At 33.3% G+C, this 23,150-nt stretch overlaps 3 protein-coding genes across 3 annotated transcripts; 1 reads left to right on the top strand and 2 right to left on the bottom strand.

The window, feature by feature from the left end:
• Positions 1–5,351: 5,351 nt before the first annotated feature.
• On the bottom strand, positions 5,352–7,228 carry LOC108216794 (geraniol 8-hydroxylase). Its single transcript, XM_017389633.2, has 2 exons — positions 6,223–7,228; positions 5,352–6,158 (listed from the first exon to the last, which is right to left on the bottom strand). The coding sequence occupies exons 1-2, from the start codon at positions 7,117–7,119 to the stop codon at positions 5,547–5,549; spliced, it is 1,509 nt and encodes a 502-aa protein (XP_017245122.1). The 5' UTR covers positions 7,120–7,228; the 3' UTR covers positions 5,352–5,546.
• A 6,987-nt stretch (positions 7,229–14,215) lies between these two features.
• LOC108217293 (agamous-like MADS-box protein AGL62) lies at positions 14,216–14,878 on the top strand. The gene has a single exon (XM_017390131.1). It carries the CDS (start codon positions 14,216–14,218, stop codon positions 14,876–14,878), a length of 663 nt encoding a protein of 220 aa, XP_017245620.1.
• Positions 14,879–15,529: 651 nt separating this feature from the next.
• LOC108217292 (uncharacterized) lies at positions 15,530–17,897 on the bottom strand. The gene is made up of 6 exons (XM_017390130.1): positions 17,793–17,897; positions 17,083–17,312; positions 16,791–16,971; positions 16,482–16,567; positions 15,933–16,030; positions 15,530–15,813 (listed from the first exon to the last, which is right to left on the bottom strand). The coding sequence occupies exons 1-6, from the start codon at positions 17,895–17,897 to the stop codon at positions 15,530–15,532; spliced, it is 984 nt and encodes a 327-aa protein (XP_017245619.1).
• Positions 17,898–23,150: the final 5,253 nt, after the last annotated feature.

Raw genomic sequence — 23,150 nt, 5'->3', positions numbered from 1 at the left:
AACTTAAATATATAACACCTAATATACAGAACATATGAGAAAAATTAAAAACAATTCACATAAATGAAAATACCAAGCAGGCTAAAAATGAAAAACAAACAAAATAAAAAAGTATATACACGTAAAAACAAGTAAAATATTGAATTTGTAAGAGTATACAACATGAAAATATATGATATTGTAGTTGCTGTATTTTATTTTTTATTGTTCTTCAATTTTTTATAAAATATATTATAAATCAAAGAACAAACATATCAAAAAATATATTATAAAAAATACAGGACATTGTATTTTTATATTGTATTTTCTCACATATTTTGTATTTTCTTACATGTTCTGTATTATATTTGTTATATATTTAAGTTTTTGTTGTGTGATCTTTGAGTAATAACATTTTTACTGTTTTATGTTGTAATATGAAATATATTGAGAGTTTTTAAAATATAGAACATATTATCTTGGCTACCTGTGCAAACAGTGTTAGGTATTTAAGTATTAAGGAGGTTTACGGTTACATTGGAACGTGCATGCTGAGTTGTTAGGCTGAAATCAAAAGTTACTAAGTTACCCAAATAAACGAGTTACTCATTGAACTATACCCTATATATATATATATATATATATATATATATATATATATATATATATATATATATATATATATATATATATATATATATATATAACGACTCCAAAGATGAGGTCGAAAATGACATTTGAAAACCGGAACTCGAAATCAGGAATTCAGTTGCATATATAGTTGCATATGGTTGTATTCAGTTGCATATGGTTGCATTCAGTTGATTCTATTGCAATCTAATGGCCCCGCCAGGGGCACACCATACATCCGTTGCAACTTACAGTTTTCAGTTGCATTTAGTTGCATATGAGGTTGCATTTAGTTGCCTATGAGGTTGCATTCAGTTGATTCTATTGCAATCTAATGGCCCCGCCAGGGGCACCCATACTTCAGTTGGAACTTACAGTTTTCAGTTGCATTTAGTTGCATATGAGGTTGCATTTAGTTGCATATGAGGTTGCATTCAGTTGATTCTATTGCAATCTAATGGCCCCGCCAGGGGCATCCATACATCATTTGGAACTTACAGTTTTCAGTTGCATCTAGTTGCATATGAGGTTGCATGCAACCTCATATGCAACCGAAACTGTAAGTTGCAACTGATGTATGGGTGCCCCTGCGGGGCCATTAGATTACAATAGAATCAACTGAATACAACCTCATATGCAACCATATATGCAACTGAATCCCTGATTTCAAGTTTCGGATTTCAAATGTCATTTTCGACCTCATATTTGGAATCGATATATATATATATATATATATATATATATATATATATATATATATATATATATATATATATATATATATATATACGATTCCAACGATGAGGTCGAAAATGACATTTGAAAACTGGAACTTGAAATCAGGATTTGTAGTTGCATATATGGTTGCATATGCAACCACAGTATTTTTGAAAATATTTTAGAGAAGGTAGTATTTTTGAAAATAAGATTGGATAAGGTAGTATTTTTAAAAATAAGATTGAAATCGTGGTTATGAATAAAAAAAGCCCTTATTACTATTAATGCTATTAGGTTGCAAATATTACATTTCATATATATATATATATATATATATATATATATATATATATATATATATATTTATATATATATTTTGTGCACGAATAAAACATAATATGATGACACATATTTTTTTTTTAAAATACAACATAAACTAGAGGCCCGTGCCTCGCACGGGCTTTTATGCTAGTTTTCGGTTTAAAATCGAAAATGACTTAAAAGCGGTGCCAATAATCACCGCCAAACAGTCTCAATCATTAATGGGTTGAAGAAATGGGAGTACTGAACTTGGGCACCAGGTGTTTAACGTTGAAATTATATGTTGAGGACATTTTGCAGCAGCGTAGATTGTGTTCCAACATAGAAAAGACTTACGAGTCCGACGATTGCATTAATCTACACGCGAGCAGGATCAGGTGAACTTGATTATGATAGGTTTTACTGCATTTATGGGGCTAATCGCTATATGAAGAAGAACAGAGCACAGGAATTGCAGAGGATTATCTTGTTTCATATATCTCATGAACTTTGATCTAAAATGCTGTCCATCCATACATTCTACGTGCCTAATTATTCAACATTCTGCACTCTACAACATCGAAATTATATGTGTATGATAAAAAAAGTTGAAATCATATGTTAGACGACGTTTTGCGGCAATATACAGGATTAATTGTGTTCAGACTTGCAAGAAGCGATAGATATGAAATATTGTGACGCGTCCCATATTATACCGGTCTTTCTTATCTGTCTCGTATAATTATATTTTATTTAAAAAAAATTTATTGATAAAATTTAGGGGAATTATCTTGTATATTGTTTTTTCAATCTTATTTTCAAAAATACTACCTTATCCAATCTTATTTTCAAATCTTCAAAATATTTTCAAAAATACTACCTTTTTGAAAATATTTTCCAAAAATACGGTGGTTGCATATGCAACCATATATGCAACTACAAATCATGATTTTAAGTTTCAGTTTTCAAATGTCATTTTCGACCTCATCATTGGAGTCGATATATATATATATATATATATATATATATATATATATATATATATATATATATATGGATTCCAAATATGAGGTCGAAAATGACATTTGAAAACTGGAACTCGAAATCAGGAATTCAGTTGCATATATAGTTGCATATGGTTGTATTCAGTTGCATTCAGTTGATTCTATTGCAATCTAATGGCCCTGCCAGGGGCACACCATACATCCGTTGCAACTTACAGTTTCAGTTGCATTTAGTTGCATATGAGGTTGCATTCAGTTGATTCTATTGCAATCTAATGGCCCCGCCAGGGGCACCCATACTTCAGTTGGAACTTACAGTTTTCAGTTGCATTTAGTTGCATATGAGGTTGCATATGAGGTTGCGTGCAACCTCATATGCAACTTCATATGCAACGGAAAACTGTAAGTTGCAACTGATGTATGGGTGCCCCTGGCGGGGCCATTAGATTACAATAGAATCAACTGAATACAACTTCATATGCAACCATATATGCAACTGAATTCCTGATTTCAAGTTCCAGTTTTCAAATGTCATTTTCGACCTCATATTTGGAATCGATATATATATATATATATATATATATATATATATAAATCGACTCCAACGATGAGGTCGAAAATGACATTTGAAATCTGAAACTTGAAATCAGGATTTGTAGTTGCATATATGGTGCATATGCAACCACAGTATTTTTGAAAATATTTTAGAGAAGGTAGTATTTTTGAAAATAAGATTGGATAAGGTAGTATTTTTAGAAATAAGATTGAAAACGTAGTTATGAATAAAAAAAGCCCTAAAATTTTTTGTGCTCTATTAATGAGATTGAAATCGATAAAAATTCATCACATTAACAAATAACATGTGGTTGTTAGTGATTATTTGTACAAAAAATCAGTTTTTATATAATCATTCATCTTTTCCGAAATTTGAAAAAAGTACGATTTCATTTAAAATTTTTTCAGCCACACGTTCATATACTACAATTATTAATATCCTTTATTAATAAACAAAATCACATTTGTGAAATACTAAAAATATCAAATATCAAATTTGGTTACGATCAAATAATTTTCTTAAATTTAAATTTTTTAAAAAAGTACCATATTTCAGAGTCTTGTATTATAGGAATCTAATTCAGTTCTTCAAATTTAGAAAATATTGATTCTCCGTTTATTTCTATTCTTGACAGTAAAAATCGAAAAAACTGAGAACGGTTCTTATATGTAACATAAACAATATTATACATAATATATTATAATCTTTTATAGCTAGAATAGGATAAGTAGGATTTGGTTGCGCAATAATATATATGAGTTGGGTTCAGTGTGGGACTCATATTTTTGTAGTATCCGGAGACCAAAAATTCTACCATTGGATTAACTTAGATCGTGCGGGTGTGATTATCCTATACATTATATAAAAGTTAAACATTATTTACTAACACGTATGCTAAAAGCACCGTAGTTTTAGGGGATATGGACATAGTATACAATATGAATATCCCGTAACTTACTCTGAAAATAGAGTAAACTGCTTTTTGTGTGTCTGCACTTTTAGCGAGACACCACTTGCAATACTGCACTCCTAAAACCAGCACATGCAATATCACACTTCATAATTCGACACAATTTATGCACTCCGTCTATAATTCTTAACACCCTTAACAAATAAAGGGGTATTTGTGTAATTACACCTCTGTAATGGCTCTTTTGTGCTTCTTTTTGCTATTTAACGAAGTTGCAACGTACCTCTCCAAATCATTATACAGCCTCACGCAGCCCTAATTTTCCCGCAATTGTCTCATATGCTAGTTGGAAAATTAGGGTTATGTGAGGCGGTAGAATGATTTCGGGGGTTGCAGTTTCGTTAAATGGCAAAAAAAGCACAAAAAAGTTGTTACAGAGCTGAAATTATACAAAATACCGCTTTGTCTGTTAACAACGTTAAGAATTATAGACGAGACTGCATAAATTGTATCAGGTTATGAACTATGATATTGCATGTGGTTTTAGAAGTGCAATATTGCAAGTGGTGTCTCGTTTAAAGTGCAGGTACACAAAATGCACTTTACTCCTGAAAATATAGGCAGTTACAAACATAAACATCATCTTTTAAGCTGAAGATCATTGTAGCAAGATTTTTTACAGAACGATCTCGTAATAACCTTCCACAAAGGACGTTAACTACAACACCATAACATTCAAGCACAACATTACTAGTGATATTTAGAGGTATATTGGAGAACTCTTAGCAGTACAAGAACTGTTTATGCATAACAAAGCGACATTACGGAATGATGAACAAAAAAACCGTCCACTAAAGAGCGTAACTTTAGTGTCGCATATAACTGTTCCTAAAATAACGTTAAAAGCATAACCCTAAATCCTAATCGTATACATGTGTGTATTTGGATAATCAGTTTTTTTTTTATATATTTGAAACAAGGGTACACTGATCATTATTGAATTGGATTGGATGGACGGTTATGATGTTGGTCTCCGATACTCCGGTGTTTTTGTGGTCTACAAAGAACTTGCTTCTAATATAGATATACTTACTATATTATTCACGAACTCAATTGAGATTTGGATTCAATTTCAAGTATGGTGTCTATTTATAGGAGCGGCAACATGTTTTAGTTTTTTTTTTTTTTTTTTTGTATTAGACTAAAAATAAATAATCTATTTGTCCGTAAGGAAGCTAGATCAGAGCGTATAAACTATGAGAAAAGTAAATGTATATTTCAATTCATTCTGTTCAGAATCGAATGTCACATATATATAGTTCTTATAAGCTTCTAATGATTTAAAAACAAACTACTCCACAATATATTCTTGTTCTTGAGATAACATATATTAATTTGATTCTACTACGAAAATAAAAACCAAGTGCACGAGCTCATCGCCTCAACATTTTTAAGGAACTGGAGTTGCTACAAGACGAAGTGGATGAAGCTTTGCCAGGGTGAGCCCAAACTTATCCTCCATGTTTAAATCCTCTGGTGCAATCCCACCTTCAAGTTCCCATTCAAAACAATTTAAGAGGGAGCCTAACATAATTGGCACCATCCTCATGGCCAATGGCATTCCAGGACATATCCTTCGTCCTCCACCAAATGGAATCAGCTCGTAACCATGACCATTGACATCAATTTCAGAGTTCATGAACCTCTCCGGTTGAAAAGACAAGGGATCTTCCCATAACATAGGATCACGTCCAATAGCCCATGCATTGACCAGCACTTGTGAATTCTTTGGAACAGTGTAGCCACAGAGTTCAACTTCCTCTTGCACTTGGCGCGGTACCAACAAGGGGGCTGGTGGGTGTAACCTCAGAGTTTCTTTCACAATACATCTCAGATAATCCAAACTAGAAACATCAGCTTCTTCTATGATCTTGCCTTTTCCAATCACTCGGTCAAGCTCAGCTTTTGCCTTCACCAATATTGTTCCCTGATTCCTTAATATTTCAGACATCGCCCATTCAACCGTACTTGAAGATGTATCAGTTCCTGCAGCAAATAAATCCTGCAATTTTGTTTTAACAATACTGAATTTCATAATATTGTTGAATATGTAATCTATGACTTACCACAAACATATGTTGGATGAGTGATTTATCAATCTCATTTGATTCTTGTAATTTCAGAAGTTCGTCGAGCACATCCGCTGAACTTGTGTCCTCACCGCGATATCCTGGCCTCTTCAGCTCCAAACGCTCATCCACCATAACATCAAAGAACTTGATCAGGTTCGCCAAATGAGAATCCAATCGCCGCTTTATACCCTGCGGATCCATCCACCGAAGAACAGGAAAGTAATCCACTAAATTAGCCTTGCCAATCTCCGCCATTGTATTCCACACCAAGTCCCTGAACACTTTACCCTCTGCATCCTCATAAGAATCTACCATATCCTTAGAAAATATAGTGTTCGACATTAGATTAAGCGAAGTCAGAAATGCAGCGCCACCAATATCCACCGCTTCCCCGCACTGACTACACTTTTCACAGTATCTAATAAGATCATGCACCTTCTGACTCCGCAGATGCTGATTAGCATCAAGCTTGGTAGCCGTAAAAATATTCGAGCCCATAATTTTTCTCAGGCTTCTCCAGCGAGTCCCAACAGGCAACCATACTGCAGAGTACTTATTATGGTCGAGGGCACGTATGGCGTCGGGTAGAGGACGATTATAGAAGGCGATGTCTTGCTTTCGGAGGACTTGCCTTGCTGTGCTTGATGAAGAAATGACTATGGAAGTCATGCGGCCTAGTTTTAAACGCATGATTGGGCCGTAAACTTGAGCGAGTTTGGTTAAGGATTTATGGGGGTGCTCTCCGAGTTTGTGTATGTTTCCAATAATCGGCAAGGGGAAAGGTCCTGGTGGCAGTTTTTGAGCAGCTTTGTTCCTGATTCTATGAATTGAGAGGAGAGTAAAAGCAAGAAGTATGCACCAGACACCCATCATACCTAAATTTAAATCCATATTTACAGGAACTAGTGTGGTTTCTCTCTCGTTTGCTAGAGAGAAACGAGAGAGATGAGATGATTGAGATATGCTATATATATAACAAAGTTTTGTATGTTGTCGGTGTAGAAATGAAAATGCGTGAATTCATATATATAGACATTTTAGAAGCTGTTTGGGCAAATTAAAAAAAAGCGACTTCTTGCTTAAACTAAAGAAGTAGAATTAGAAATGAGAAATAAATAAGTTAATAAAGTGTTTGGAAAAGAAGTAGAAGTTTTATGAAAAAAGCTAATAAAGTGCTTCTCTTAAACAAACGGGCACTTAGTCAGACAATGAAGAAAATTGAGACGCCATAGTGCCGTAAGAGTAGTAATCAACTTTTGCACTTTGATTAAATGGTTGAAAAACAGGAGTAAAGAACTTGTGCACCAGGTGTTCAATGTTCAAATTATTTGTTGCAGACATTTTGCAGCAGCGTAGATTGTGTTCCAACTTACAAAAGACCGACGCATTACTTTACGCGAGCAGGATCAGGTCATTGATGCCATCATCAAGAGTCTGACAGATTACAGAAAACGTAGCAACAGAAAAGATTGACAATTGGATGCTGATTATGATAGGTTTTACTGCATTTATGCGGCTAAATAAAGAACAGAGCACAAGAATTGCAGAGGATAATCTTGGTTCATATATCTTATAAACTTGGATCTAAAATGCTGTCCACACATTCTACGTGGCTAATTATTCAACGTTGTGCACTATACAACGTTGAAACTATATGTGTGTGGCAAAGAAAAGTTGAAATTATACGTTGATGGCGTTTTGCAGCGGTATACAGGATAGATTGTGTTCAGACTCGCAAGTCGCAAGAAGCCATAGAAAGACATGAAATATTTCAGCGTGTCCCATTTCTAGATAACCATTTATGTTTCTCGAAATCTGGAAAAATATGATCATTTCATTTAAATTTTCTACAACCACCGTCATATATACTACAGTTATTATAGATTGAAGTCAATTCCTAGGGAAAAATCTTAGACGAGGTGTTCTGTAATACGCCTTTTGAAGAAAAGTCGAGCATTTATTTCTTGAAATATATATATTAGTTAAATAATCTATATAAATTGAATGGATAGAATTTGAGTTTTCGATGAGGACCGACCATTTACAGCTTAACTTTTTAAAATTTCGGACAATTTTATATGAAAATACGGCATCAATTATAGTTTGAGCCTGTTTGGCTGAGCTTATTACTTATGACTTAACGCGACTAATTTGATAAGCTGAGAGCTTAAAATATTTATTTGCGTAATTTTAACTTATTAATGACTTATGAGTTTTTAAAAATATAATGATAAAATTAATAGTGATTTATGAGTAATTTATGACTTATGAGTAATTTATGACATATGAGTAATTTTTATAAAAAAAAATTAGTCACCGAAAAAAGTACCTCAAACTAACTTCTGGTTTTAAGTCAGCTTCTGGCCTATTTTTGACTTTAAGCCGACTTCTGGCTTATTACACAAACAAACATTTTCCAGCTTAAAACCCGGATTTTAAGCCCTGACAAACAGGCTCTTTGTCTCATCAATACATTCTATATTTTATTAAAATTTTATATATAAATTATTTGTCTGTCACGACGCTAGATCAGAGCTTACAAATTGTGAACAAAAGTAAATGTATGTTTATCTTGATTCGGTTCATAACTAAACGAAACTGTAATTTAAAGTTCGGTTTCAGCTTGATTCCATATTCATCCCGATTTGATTCTAAAAATTCAGTTATTTCATTTTTCGATTCTTTCAAGTCTAGGTCAGTTTGTGTTCGGTTGGAATTGTTGCTCACCCGTAGGTACACTTAATGAGCTTAAGGAACCGCTAAAAATGATGCAAACATATTGTTAACGGGAGAAAGAGAAACTGGTGAACAACTGTGGGTACTTGAGTGATTGTAAGAAGGAACAACGAAGAACATAGGACGAGAAGTGATGGATATTGTAGCTGATCTTGTGTTTGATATTTGAGCAAATGAGATAAGATGTTCTCAAGCATTCTTAGCAAGAATCATGTTATGAGTCACAAGAGGCCTACGTACCCTATTTATAGGGGTTCAAGTTACCGTGTAGTTTTTTCCGGCCAAACTTCCTAGCACGAGCTAGGTGTCAGTCCGGTCCATCAGGGCCCAGGTCCATAGAACCATGAAAGCCGCCGTCAAGAAAGGCGCGCACTCGCATGACCTAGGCCCATATGGCAAAAGGCTGTTATGGAGCGAGTCGGAAAGTAGATAATGATCCAATAAGCGGAGGTAAAGACCTCGACATCATACTCGTGGCCGAGCCGGGTCCAGTAACGAGCCTTCATGTCTTCATCATCCTCATATGGGGCGAGAGAGGCATCCATCCTCTATGGGTGAGGGAACCCGAAGCAGAGGGCGTAGCCTTAATGATGAGAGCCCAAAGGACTTAGCAAAATAAAGTAGATGATCCCTTAGATGAGGCCAACTTGTAGAGATGATGATGCTTGGGGGCCTAGCTAGAGAATGAGCTCTGGGGTGATGACCCCCCGGCGTGTAGGCTTCATCAATGATGACCCTCATGAATAATGAGGCCATAAGATAGTGAGGCCCTAGGCTCACTATTCTATCTTTGTGGTGACCCCTAGAATTGATGATCCATAGGGAGTCCTCCTTAAGTCTTCACTAACCTTCTAAGTGGCAGAGACTCAGATGGCCTAATAGAATGATGAGGCTAAAAGACTCGGTCCAGAACAATCATGAGCCCAATATACTTGGTCCAATATTTCCATATCTGAATATGGCCTTGGTTATGAGCCTGTCGAGGCCCATGCCTTTTTTTTGGGCATAACCCTTATCAAATTAATGAAGTTTACACCTAACATCTGTTTGTTGTAAGTTACTGTTTTCAACTTTGATATTAGCTAGTAAATTTAAATTTAATGCTATAAGAGTCCTCGTAGTAAATTTTATTTTATCAAGGAAAGTACCTTTATCCTATACGACTTCTATTTATTAACATGGATCAAGTCAGTTGATAATAGCCACGTATTCTTTTGAGTGACTGTTGTTTGATAATTTCCAGTTCTGTGAAAATCTAAGAAGCAATACGTTAAATCTAGGTCGTCCAGTTAATTTTGAGGCTAAATGTCATGCTTAGGCTTCAGCTGCTTGTAAAATAACTTGGCTTGTATGCCGTCTACAAGAACTTGGTGTCACAAATCTGACGACCCTCATTACTCTTTATAATGATATCAGTCAGCTAGCAAAAAATCTCGTATTTGATGAGCAGTGTACGAAACACATCGAAAGAGCTTGTCATTTTATGCTGGAGAAAGTAATTCAAGGGCTGTTTAAAGACTATTTTGTGACCTCCCCACTAAGAATCAACTCGCAGAACGACTGAACGAGGATTCTACATTCTTCTCATTTCAAAGAATTGGCCTCCTGCAGTTGGGGATGTCTGTGGAAGATGATTCTTTGGCTTTTTATGTACATCCTTTCTCCAACTTGATCACGATTAACACATTTCACACATGATCTGTTTTGTTCGTAGTCAAGTCGTTCTTAGTCACTCTAATACTTCCTGTATGACAGACTTGACACTAAACATTGTTAAAGGACATGATTCGTAAACTGCAGTTCAAAATGGTAGGGACTAAATAAATAGATTAAGGGAAAGAATTGGAACACTATTATAGACCGAGGATATACATTATATTGCAGGGATCAGTCAGCTTGCAACTTCATGCAATTTTTTATTAGACGGACTTGGTAGTTTTTTGAACAAGTTTAGATCTTCTACCCTTTCGCTCTTATTAGTTTCTAGATATAATTTAGTTTTAATTTACTCAAATCCAATTTTATCATGCTATAGAAGTCCATGGGACTAGCATATTTTCCTTCAGCTTGCCTACATTTCTATACCTTTTCTCCCTGTAGTTCTCCAACCACACAGTTCTCTCGAGATGATGGATCCAATCAAAAACTCCCACCAGGACCCTATCCTAATTTGCCTATCATTGGAACTAAAAAAATTATAACTGGAGTCAGATAACATCTTAAAGAACCAATATCATGCCTTGTAGCCAATATATATGCTGAACAGCTACAATTGTTACTATATCTGTGAAAATAAGAAGATAATAAACGGGTGAGAACAATGATAGAATAGAATAAAAGAATAAGATAAGGCTCTTTAAAGCCTATTTGTCCTCATCGTATGTGTGAGCAAACAGCCTCTCGGGATGAAATGGAGTATAGTGATGTTCTGCACCACCACTTTCAGCGAGTTTGAAATCGAGCCAAAACGTTATCACCAATGGATAACAAATTTAAGAGATCAAGATTTGTGCCGCCTTGTTTCAGAGATATTGAAACCCTAACAAACTTAAGAAATGTTTATGGGTGCCAAGAGTCTTGTGCGCTACATAATTTCCACAATTAATTAAGTTGATGCCAATAAATCTATGATTAAGACGGAACTGATTTTACCTGATGAATCAACTCAAAACAAAATTAGAATTTATTCAAGTCAATTTATTTGAGCCAAAGCCTAGTGATAATGATAAATTATCAAAACTAGTTCGGGTTTATTCAGCCCGTTTCTCTACTGCATTCGTGTCCGTAAATTACACATGTGGAAAAGTCTCAAACTTGCGAATCTACAATATTTCCTCGCGCACGTAGATGGTGGGGGCCGTACATTAATAACATATTTAAACACTACACAAATGCATTGCTATATAAAGCTTTGAAGGCTTTTTATTTTTCTTTGAATATCAGACTTAAGATTCTATTTTATATTTTCCACTCTTAAGGGACCAATTTTAGATCATCATATCTCCTTCATCCGTTAATCATTATCTATCAATCATTTTGAGTAATTGAACCGCGATTCGGAAAGCTCTCACGGAGAAGAACACTCTTCAGGTATCACTTGTCATATGCACGCGACAATCATCTACTCAAAATGATTAGACAATGTGATGCTTAAAACCTACATTTCCAACAATAATTTCAACTTTTGACGTGATCACACGTACGCATCAATATGACCACGCGTTACTCTTTTTCTTGAAATTTGTAGAGAGAAATTCTTGCTTGCACTGCAACAAATAAGCCTATTTACCACATATTTTTAATACTAAATCCGTCGTAAAATGGTCCAATTACGACGGATTTTTCCCGTCATTTTTGCATGATTTAAAAGTTCAAAAATTGGTCACAAATTCAAGTTTTCGTCACAAGTTCAAAATTTGGTCGCAAGTTCATATTTTCTTCGTAAATTTTCATATAAGTGGATTCCATCTGCCACTAGAATAATAAGCAACTTACGACGGAATATGTGATGAACAGATGTCTGAAGTTGCGGAAACACTAATTTACAACTAATTCGTCATAAGTTTGTCTGTTTATACTTGTTTTTTGATTTCCTATCAAAATCTGGCATCCAAAATATATATTTAACCTGTCCATACATATATTCACGTACATCTAAAACCAATGTGTACCACAATTAATATCCATCCAAAATCACAATATATCGATGACGCAATTAGATATAAGAAACCATAACTTTTATAAATAACATTCATTCATGTGCAAAAGTTACACCATATCCTAAATCTATATTCGTCCATCATTAATTCCATGTACATAAGTTAAACTATCTTTACATAAACTTAAATGTCTTACAACATACACAAGTATGGCTCACACAAGTCACAAGTATTTTAAAAGTATTAATGAAAACAAAGGTGATGAATTTATGGCTCGCACATGTGCCTATGACATATTTCTTAAATGAGTGTGCACAATATTGGATCACAACATCTTTTTTAATTATTACTTTGTTTTTTTTTTTTGAAAATAATTGTTACTTTGTTTTGAAATAGTACTGGTGGTTGGATTTTATTTACAATATTTTCACTACATAAAAGTAGTACTAACGGGGGTGTATTCGATTGGGATTTTAATGAATTGTTTTTAGTTTATGGATTTTAATGGATTGTATGTGATTTTGATTTTTTGCGGATTCTTGATAAAATATCGCAGAGTTTATAGGATTTAAGTACAATGCTTTAAAATCCCATTGATTTTGGTGGGATTTCAAAAAATTTAAAATACACTGAAAAATACATTGATTTTGATGGGATTTCAATTTTGACGAGCATTGAAGGTTGGATAAGAGCTTGAGATACCTTATGATTAGAAGGGACCATTACAACAGATTAGGCCATTTACACAGATGACTTATGACTGCGTAATATGACTTATGATTCATGCCTTAACGCGTAATATGATTTATGTGAGTTTAAAATATTTATTTGAATAATTTTGACTTATTAATGATTTATGAGTCATTAAAAATATGATAATAAAAATTGAAATGATTTATGGGTAACTTATTTCATATTGATAATTTTTATAATTCTTTTTAAATTAAGTCATTGAAAAAAGCACGTCTTCATGCGCTGTGCCCGACAGAAATTCCGATTTCTGATTTATTACACAAACATATATTTTTTCACATTAAAATCGAAAATTACTTAAAATCCAAATTTTAAACCCACACAAACTTAGTATAACACATGTAATAAATATATTGACATCATAAAGAAATACATACATTATCATAAACAAATTTTGATAACTTAATTAGTACTTGAAATCGCTTATCTGTAAAGAGCATATTCAAGATGCAATGAGTTCAAATATAAATATAATTATTTTTCTATTCTTTATTATCTCATAATAATTTAAGGAAAGACACCTCAATTACAGTCATGCCTGTTTTTGCAGCAAGGCAAGCCTTGTGCAGAATCATGAAAGATAACCTTGTCGATTTTCTGCTTAAATAACTGAAATCAATCACCTTATCTGTTCTCAGCTGGAGATTATAAATTGATTTTGAAGATAAATTTCACGGAAGAAATAGCCATAATTACTACCATTAATTACGTGGAGGCAGAATGCCATTAATAACTTAATCATAATTAAACTATATATAGTGATCATATTCTCAAAGCTTGGCTCATATTCATACTTCCTCCCAAAAATCAAGACTATATTTTTTTAGGGTTTTTCTTAGATGTCGAAGCAGAAGAAAACTCAGGGCCGGAGAAAGATAGACATGAAGAAAATAGACGACCGGAATAGCCTTCAAGTGACGTTTTCGAAACGAAGAACAGGTCTTTTCAAGAAAGCCAGCGAGCTTTGTGTTTTAACTGGTGCTGAAACAGCTCTGATTGTTGAGTCTCCTGGAGGACGAGTTTTCGCTTTCGGACATCCGAATGTAGACTCTGTTGTTGATTCCTATCTTGGAGGAAGTTCGGTGAAGTCACCCGAAAATGCTTTGATAAACCGAGATGAGGTCAAATTTACGCGCATGAATGATAAGTTTAATCAAGAGTATCTAGAGATTTCGAAGAAGTTGGAAGATGAGAAGGCTAAGAAAGTCGATGATGATGTGGAGGGTGGTCCTTTTTGGTGGGAACAACCTTTTGACGAGTTTGAGTTGGGAGAGCTCGAGAAGTATATAGAGTCCATGGAAGCGCTGAAGAATAATGTAATCCAAAGGGCTAAAGAGATGGAGATGATTAGGAATTCTTCGATGTTCAATGCTAACCAAAGCTTGAAAAACGAGGGATTCGATACCCTTTTGGTTAATAAGAACGCAGGTCATTATGAATATGGGGATGAACATATGCTCCCTTGCCCTCCAGGATTTAATATCAGGTCTGGCCTCAACTGAAGCTGGTTTTTGTTTTTTCTTTTGTTTGATGATTGGCAGGGAATTTTAAATAAGTTTGGTTGAACAATAATAGATTTGATTTCACGATGTGTATATTGGTTAATTTCTTTCAAAAATAAATAATAATTTTTTGGTTTTTGGTTTTCCTGTTCTAGATCAGAGATTAAATCTGATACATTTAAAATCCGAGTTGAATACACCCCGATTTCACAAATGCAAAAAATACTTTAAAATCCCAATTGAATACGCCCCGGCCCTTAATTTCATGGCATTTGTGATGTATCAGAGTTACAAATTTACATTTTTGTTTTCATATTTATAATCTGGAGTGCTTGTGTTTGGTTCATATGCAAGTACAAGTTACATGCTTAATATTGATAGATTGATAATATCTCTGTACTGTAATCTGTGATGATGAATGAATGATTAATGGATTCCTAATAGGGAATATTATCATGCATTACGATTCATGATAAAATGAACTAGAACTATAGAAAACCAAATTTCTGAGAAAAGGTTTAGAATGAAAATGTAATTTAGAGGGTTGGGCCGGGGTTTCAACAATTACAACCAAAACACAACATGTCAATTAGGATAGTCAACAGAAAATAGAAGAGTCCTAAAAGTATCTGATCAAGGTTTATAGTCTCATTAGATCTCTCTACCAAATGTTCCCCCTCTAACATGGGAGTTATTAGCAAAGAAATTAAAGTCATGATGATAAAAGTGGTGCTCCTGTAGCCAGCTACTGGCAGCGTTGTAAAGATCAGCATACCTTTCCTCATCAGAGTGACCGTTGCTTAACCAGACATCTCCTGTCAGGTTTAGGGCAGCCAGGCCAAATGGCGGAAGAGGCATTATTCGTTTCTTGTTCACTGAGGCTTTTGTTTCCCCAATCTCAGCATTCTCATCATGATTAGAATCTACACCAGTATCTGCAAATGGTAATATTTATAACAATGAAGAAAATCAGAAATGTAATGCTTGTTGCCGACTCATATAATACAAACTAAAGGGGAGATCTAGGTAACTGCGTGGCAGATATCCTTTTTACCTGGATGGAAGGAGGACAATGTATGGAATGTTATGAATGCTGCAGAGAAGTCTAACTCTTTCACAACTCCTTTAACAGGGATCTGGCATATAGGATACCTAAAGAGAAGCAAGAAGATCTGTTACTATATATTAATTAATCTTGTAACGAATAAGTGTTATACCTATTCTGTTTCTAATGCAAGAAATAAAATTTCATGTGCCAGCTACACGTCACATTTTCCGCCCTGGTTTAAATCTTTTAACCTGACAATTACAATATTCAACAATTCTGGCCAAGCGACAACAATTATAAATGATAGTTACCACAGACGACAATTCTCCTTACTCAGATTAAATGCTTGCTAGCTTCCCAAACAAAGAGCGCAAAATATTAATAATTATCATTTTTTTCTGGCATTCTAGCAATGACTTGGAAGGGAAAATTTGAATTATCTCTGAATCCGACAAAATTGAAAACGTATATAGTAATTTTAGGGTTCTCACAATAGTAGAAGCATGTCAAAAACTGCATCTATGACGTTTATATTTCTGCACCAAGATTACATACCAGGCAACAGCCATCCAACTGGATGGCAACAAATCAGTGCTTCTCAGAGTCAGCAAGCCTGGATTTTCTTGAGCAAGACTTTTAATCTGCAATGGAAAGTTAATTCATAAGCACAGAAAGGTAATCACTGTATTATACGTTCTTGTCAAAAAGTAAAGAACAAAGACAATAACATGTAACTAAAGGAAAAGAGACGAGAGTTTTTTTTTGCTAAGTACAGAAGAGAGTGTTTACTTTATCAAAGAATGGAACCCTGGTATACGGATTCTGATTATCATAATATTCAAAATGGCGGTTGAGCAAGCAAACCTCCTTTCGCTCATGGTCAGTGCTAGAATATGACCCAGAAGAGGAATCGCAAAACTTGCCATTACCAGAGTTGTTACTTGAAGACCTAATTAGGACCTCATTAGTCTTGCTCTCAGCGCTCAAAGATTTAGTAGTACCATTACAAGATGCATTGCCAACAGTACTATCAACTTTCTGAATTCTACAGTAAACAAATGTGTAATGATGAACTTGATTAGCAATCTCTATGTAGCATATAATCACTTACCAAGTCAGAAATTACTAATTGGGAAAGAGAAATGATTGTAAATACCCTTCGTTGATGGAAATCTGAACAGCAGATACATAAGGGGTAAAATAGTGCTGGACCTTCTCCCCATTGTTTAGTATCACTTCAGTTCCTCTACCATATGCACTCCATTCTTCAAAACATGTCCATATATCTCGAAGCCTGAAATATTCCTTAACTGCAGGCTTCTCAGAATTTTTCCATTCTCCGTTGAACTTTTCAATGCAGTACTTCTGGTCATTCAACAGATGAAACTAATGATTATGAATAATTTTAATCAGTCAAAGAACTTTTGATTTTGAAGATAGATACTGATATATAATCCCCCTTTTTTCCTTTCTTAAAAGGACTATTTACTCAGAAGTAAAAAGAGACTCTCTCTCCATGTCTGCAAATTCTTACAGATTGAATTAAGCCAAGAGATCGAATCAGCTAGCATTCACAATTAGCTAGATCAGATGCAGCTACATACAGTACACAAAGAAATAGTATCTACGAGAATACAGATAATTTAAACAGTTACTAATTAATTTCTCAAGTCCAGGAAACATCTAGAGTATATTCTATGAAGGTCTACTGTCACCATTCCATATGCGAATTCAATTAGCAAGTAGGCAAAAAGTAATATATATGTTATTCCAAAATTATGTAAAAAATTCGGGCTTAAAGGAAAAAAACATTAGATCATGATTAATCGAAAAAGCACAACAAGATGTAAACACACAGAGATTCACCTCAGGAATTGGTTTCAAAGGAACAACCGGAGTAAGTGAGTTAAGCAAGCGCTGGAGATTTGATTCCTCTTTTGTCAAAGGTGATGGAACTGAAATACTTCCCATGTTTCACTCAGGCGAAAATTCTCTCTGATGCTATGCTAGATTTAAGTTCCACCGAACTGATATGTGAGGCCTCTATGAGTTTCAAGTTACAGATCAATATTTAAGCTACCATCTGTATTCTAAATAAAAGACAGAAGTATATGACATAGGCATTTACTTGTTGCTTTTCTTCACCATTTCGCCCCATATACACATGCACGAACACGTGTACATGCATATGTGTAAAGCATTAAGTGAAACAATACGTTATATTTTGTTAACCATCACCACCATCCAACTGCATATTGGTACCATTATTGCTCACTCTTAAGATCTTGTTAATTGCATTTTAGAAAAACATTTTTGGCATATTTTCACATATTATTTCGATTTTTTGAGACCTAGATTTAAAGAGAAGATTTATGTGGAGCAAGAGATAAGGCCTCCCTAAGAAAAATACAGAAGGTAACTGGACAAAAACAGTTGAGTTCCATCGAAACACACCCAAATTATCTTTATATAAATGGCAGTATTTATGCAAAATAGGCCAAAAGATAATGAGTCGATGAAAAGGAAGACGACACACAGGCATACATATCTGAAAAGAAGTGATAATTTAGTTTGAGATTAACATTATTTTCGACGGGAACAGAGGTGGACGTATATAAAGTAGTCGAATTTAAAAATCCTGTCAAAAATAAGTAATTTTGATTGAATATGACCGAAATTAATTTCAACTAAATTTGGTCAAAATTATAAATTTGACCAAAATTTTAAAATTTTGTCAAAATATTCCAAAAACCCTTAATTTAAGGTCTAAAAATAATAAATTCGAACAAGAGAAGAGAAAGAGAATTAACCAAAAGTTTAATTCGTGACAATATTGTTTTGAAGAATTTTATATTTTGGATGGATTTCAATATTCGAAAATAATCTTGTGCAGTGTTCTGTTACCAGATTAAAGAAATATAAAATTTTGATTTATAAATATATTTTACTATAAATATATTAAGAGTTGGAAGCTTAGATGTACTCGATGTATGAATATTTGATCTGCCGGAAAAATATGTTGATATTTGAGATTGCCCGGTCACTTAATTTGAAACAGGTGTTTATACTACTCTCTTCCTTGCAATAATTTTTTTACACTTTTTTATTGAAATGTCCCATTCATTTCTTCATTTTTAAAAAACTTAACAAATATAATATCATATTATAGAAGAAAGTTCTATGGAGATTAGATTATTTGGAGGCTTTAGAGACTTAATCACAACTATCTATTTCTTACACATCCAAGGGCTACAAATATTTGTCCTGCACATTCGTTTTCTCTCCCTATCATGTCCTGCACTTCTAAATCGGTGAACAAGGAACAGTATTTCTAAATCTTGCATAACATAAAATAATTATTCCATAATATTGGCGTTGATCAATCACCGAAATCATAATAAATAATAAAATAATAATTACATACAAAACAAAGATGTAGTTGGACATTGCTATGATTGGCACTGAACTCATTGTCATTGTCCTGCAACGAATTGAATTTGTTGCAAGACAAATTAACACTTAAATATATCACAAATATGCGGGACAAATTATTAATATTACATTACTAAGAATGCAACACAAGAATAGTGTAAATTATAAAGATAGTTTTGAATTAAAACTAAAACAAGAATGCAGGACAAGAATATTAATAATACATTATTAGAAATTCAGGATAAGAACAATGTAAATTATTAATATTGCATTAATAGAAATGCAGGACAAAGAATATTTAATGATCTCCATTAATTGTCAGATTATTTTAACAATAGATCTTGTATTCTCTAGTACTTTAAAGTTTTTGGTCTCCATTGAGCCTAACTAACACAGCATAAATTGGACGAGGCATGTGGCAGGATTGCTACGAAGCAAGTCACTTTCGTCTACTACTGTACCACTGTCGACGGTCCTAGGAGGCACTAGCTAAGTTCAGATAATATCAGAAATCGTCTATTGTATTTACGGGAAAAGAGAGTCTATTTTTGGCATACATACGCAGCGTCACTCCTATTTGATAAGGTCGATATGTTCGAGGAAACTTTCAAGAAATTTCCTTTTCTTGTATATTTTGATAAATAATAATATTGTTTTCTTAATTTTTTTATCTTATATTTATGGGTTTAATTATACAAACTAAGGAAAAGATTTATATTTACTAATTTCGTTTATATGTTCTTAAATTTTTTTAAGTAGGATAAGAGCATCTCCAACGGTATTGTCTAAATTAGACATTAAAGACTTTACGTAAAATTTGTTCAAGCATTTTGTTTCGATAATACTGATTATATTCTAAAAATGATATGTTATATTATTTTAAGTTGTTATAAGTACTATAATATATTGACTATATTTCAAAAATTATGTGTTATATTATTTCAAGTTGTTATAAGTATAATATATTATTTTAATACGATAATAAATGATATGAAATCTTGTTATATGTCTTTAGAGGTGGGCCAAATATAGCCAACATAAGAGCCAAAAGAGGTTGTCTATGATTATAGACAAGGATTTTGTATTATTGGAATGGTGAAATTTATATTATAGTAATGTTGCGTACCCCAAATCTTGTCCCAATTCGATAGTATTTTTGTATACACAATTAACTAACTACTCGGTAATTAATATAAAATCACTAATATTAAAGACACAATTATCAAATTTTACAAGATAAAAAGTTGCAGCACATTTGAACAAAAGAAAATTTACAAACACAAGAACGTCTCTATAATAGAAAATAAGTTATGAATTTCATGTTAAACGCTTGATAGATATTTTTATAAAAATGCTAGTTGAAGGATATAGATGAACTCATCTTCCAAGTCCAGCTCATGTCTTTCATCATTCCGCTCCAACAAGTATACTCTGCAGTTTTAAATTTCAAAAACTGTTTACGAGATATTAATTACTCATCTTGCTAGTTATCATTCTAGTGTTGGGATGGCTGTGTACGAGACTTTTAATGAAAGAAAGTGCAGATATCTACTCTGTTAAGATGAATTTGGAAAAGGAAGATCTTAAGACTAGAGTTGATTCAACAAACTAAGTAATTAGTCGAGAGGATACAGAAAATATTAGTAGTTGCTCAAGATAGAGGCAAGAAATTGCTAATTTATAAAGAATGGATCAAACATTTGAAGTGGTAGAAAAAGTGCTATTAAGGCGTCGTGTTGAATGTGATATATGGTCAATAAGTTCTTTTGATTATACAATTTGATTAAGAGTTTTAAATAGTTAGTTCATGTAATAAAAATATCATGTTACTCCCTTAATCTTATCAAGAAAAGTAAACTAGCTTTTTAAAGCTAAGTAGTATATAGTAGGTTTTAATGTAGATACCATTTAATTAGTATGTTATATATCGTTTAAAATAAACTAATAAATGAAACTTATAATACTAAAGGCAATGAATGTGGCGACTTCATTAACATTTAAAGTTAAATATTGAATTTTAATTTATAGGTCCTATTACAATGATGTTGATTATCTCTTAAATTAAACCCTAATCATCATTAGTTAAATAAATTAACTCGCGTCTAAGTGTCATTTGTAAGTTATGAAATCTATGTGCATTAAACACATAAAAGTAACATTATATAATGTTGCTCATAGTATAATAAAATTTGTACCTCAGAAACATTAATTATTTGCATATAATTTTTAGAAGAGGTATGCAAGTGCGAAACGTTCATAACATTTATAACTCTATGATAGATAACCGGTAGCTGGCATTAGCGACCGTAAGCAGTAACCGATGCTAGTAGCAAAAGGTCTCAAACTTAGCAACCAAAATCGGTCGAAAATAACTGTAACTGTATTAGCTATGGCAATCCGTAACCAATCGTTCGCTAAATTTAGCGACAAAAATGCTGTAGTGAATCCGTCGCAACAGATAGCGACGACAATCTATAGCTAATATCAGTCGCTAAAAGTAGCGACCATCGGTCACAAATATAGTCACTGCGGACCCACAACTTCTGCCTTGCCCGGGCTAAAGGTTGTCACTTGTCAGGTGTATAGTGGAGACTAAAGGGAAAAAAGTCATACTGTAATTTTAAGTGTGAAAAATTCATGTCTTCTTTTTACGAACTCCCGTGTGTTTGTGTGTCAGTCAAAATGGATTTTGAGTTTATAATATTTATGTACTATGAAATATATAAATCATATATTCATTTATGAATTTTAAATCATAATTAATAATTTTACATTGAATAACGTAAATTTTTTTGAAAAAAAAAAGATAAATCATAAAATAACAAAATTGTTGATATTTTCAATATTTATGCTATTTTTACATAAGTGTTTTACACAAATTAGAAAATTTAAAAACAATAAATCAGTGTGAACATAAAACAAAGAATAATAACTTATACATAAAACTGCTTATAATTTTAACTTTAATGCTATCTTTTAAAAAAAACTTTAATGCTATATTTATATAAGTATTTTACACAAGTATGAAAAATTAAAAATGTTAATTAAAGATAATATATAAAAATAAAAAAGAAAATGATAAATTATATAATTAATATGATAGAACAAAGTTTTTATGCAATGTTTTTATGTCATTCTATAGTTGCAGAACATACGTAGTTTACGGTAAATATGTGGACTACATAGAACTTAACTCTGATATGATAATATGAAAACATTAAAGTAAACAGCGGGTACTTTAATTGATATAGTTTTAAACCAGAATTGTGAGAAGAAGATTGGGCTTTTAAAAATTCTGTACGGGGCTAAAGATCACCAAACGAGCATCGAGGTTGGTAAAATTCTGAGCATTCAAAAATTTGCCCGGGCTAAGGCCCACCCCAGCCCCTTCACAGGTCCGCCACTAGTCACTGCTATGTGAAATTCGACTAGCTACAACTTCGGTCGCCAAAAGCCGTCAGTAGAAAGTCCCCGAAATTTGTACCCGAAATTTTCGGGTCATTTTCGGGTAGACCCGAATTACCCGAACCCGACCTGTTTTAATTTTATCATTTAAATATAAATATATTATATATGATAGTAGCAATACATATATACATATTACATTGGGCCCAATCTTAAGCAGCCCACTTTACCCAAACCTATTTTCTATTCTATCAGCAATCTAAGTACTAACCATCTAACCCTAAAATCTAAAACAAATGATCTATCGCCTCTTTCTCCTCTCCACACAACGTCTCGAACACTTGCCACCACTCAGATCTTCTAAAATCGATCGGCCATCATATATTC

Source organism: Daucus carota, chromosome 4, assembly GCF_001625215.2.
Source record: "Daucus carota subsp. sativus chromosome 4, DH1 v3.0, whole genome shotgun sequence".
Lineage (NCBI taxonomy): Eukaryota > Viridiplantae > Streptophyta > Magnoliopsida > Apiales > Apiaceae > Daucus > Daucus carota.
The sequence above is the reverse complement of the archived record's forward strand: the minus strand, read 5'-3'. Positions and strand labels throughout refer to the sequence as shown.

What these genes read in the sequence shown, in the direction of transcription:
- LOC108216794 (XM_017389633.2), bottom strand. Translation starts at nt 7,119, where the DNA reads ATGGATTTAAATTTAGGTATGATGGGTGTCTGGTGCATACTTCTTGCT. An exon ending in TCATCCAACATATGTTTGTG is followed by an intron (nt 6,159 to 6,222) that starts GTAAGTCATAGA and finishes ACAAAATTGCAG; the next exon opens with GATTTATTTGCTGCAGGAAC.
- LOC108217293 (XM_017390131.1), top strand. Translation starts at nt 14,216, where the DNA reads ATGTCGAAGCAGAAGAAAACTCAGGGCCGGAGAAAGATAGACATGAAG.
- LOC108217292 (XM_017390130.1), bottom strand. Translation starts at nt 17,897, where the DNA reads ATGGGAAGTATTTCAGTTCCATCACCTTTGACAAAAGAGGAATCAAAT. An exon ending in CTTTGAAACCAATTCCTGAG is followed by an intron (nt 17,313 to 17,792) that starts GTGAATCTCTGT and finishes CATAATCATTAG; the next exon opens with TTTCATCTGTTGAATGACCA. An exon ending in CAGATTTCCATCAACGAAGG is followed by an intron (nt 16,972 to 17,082) that starts GTATTTACAATC and finishes TGTTTACTGTAG; the next exon opens with AATTCAGAAAGTTGATAGTA.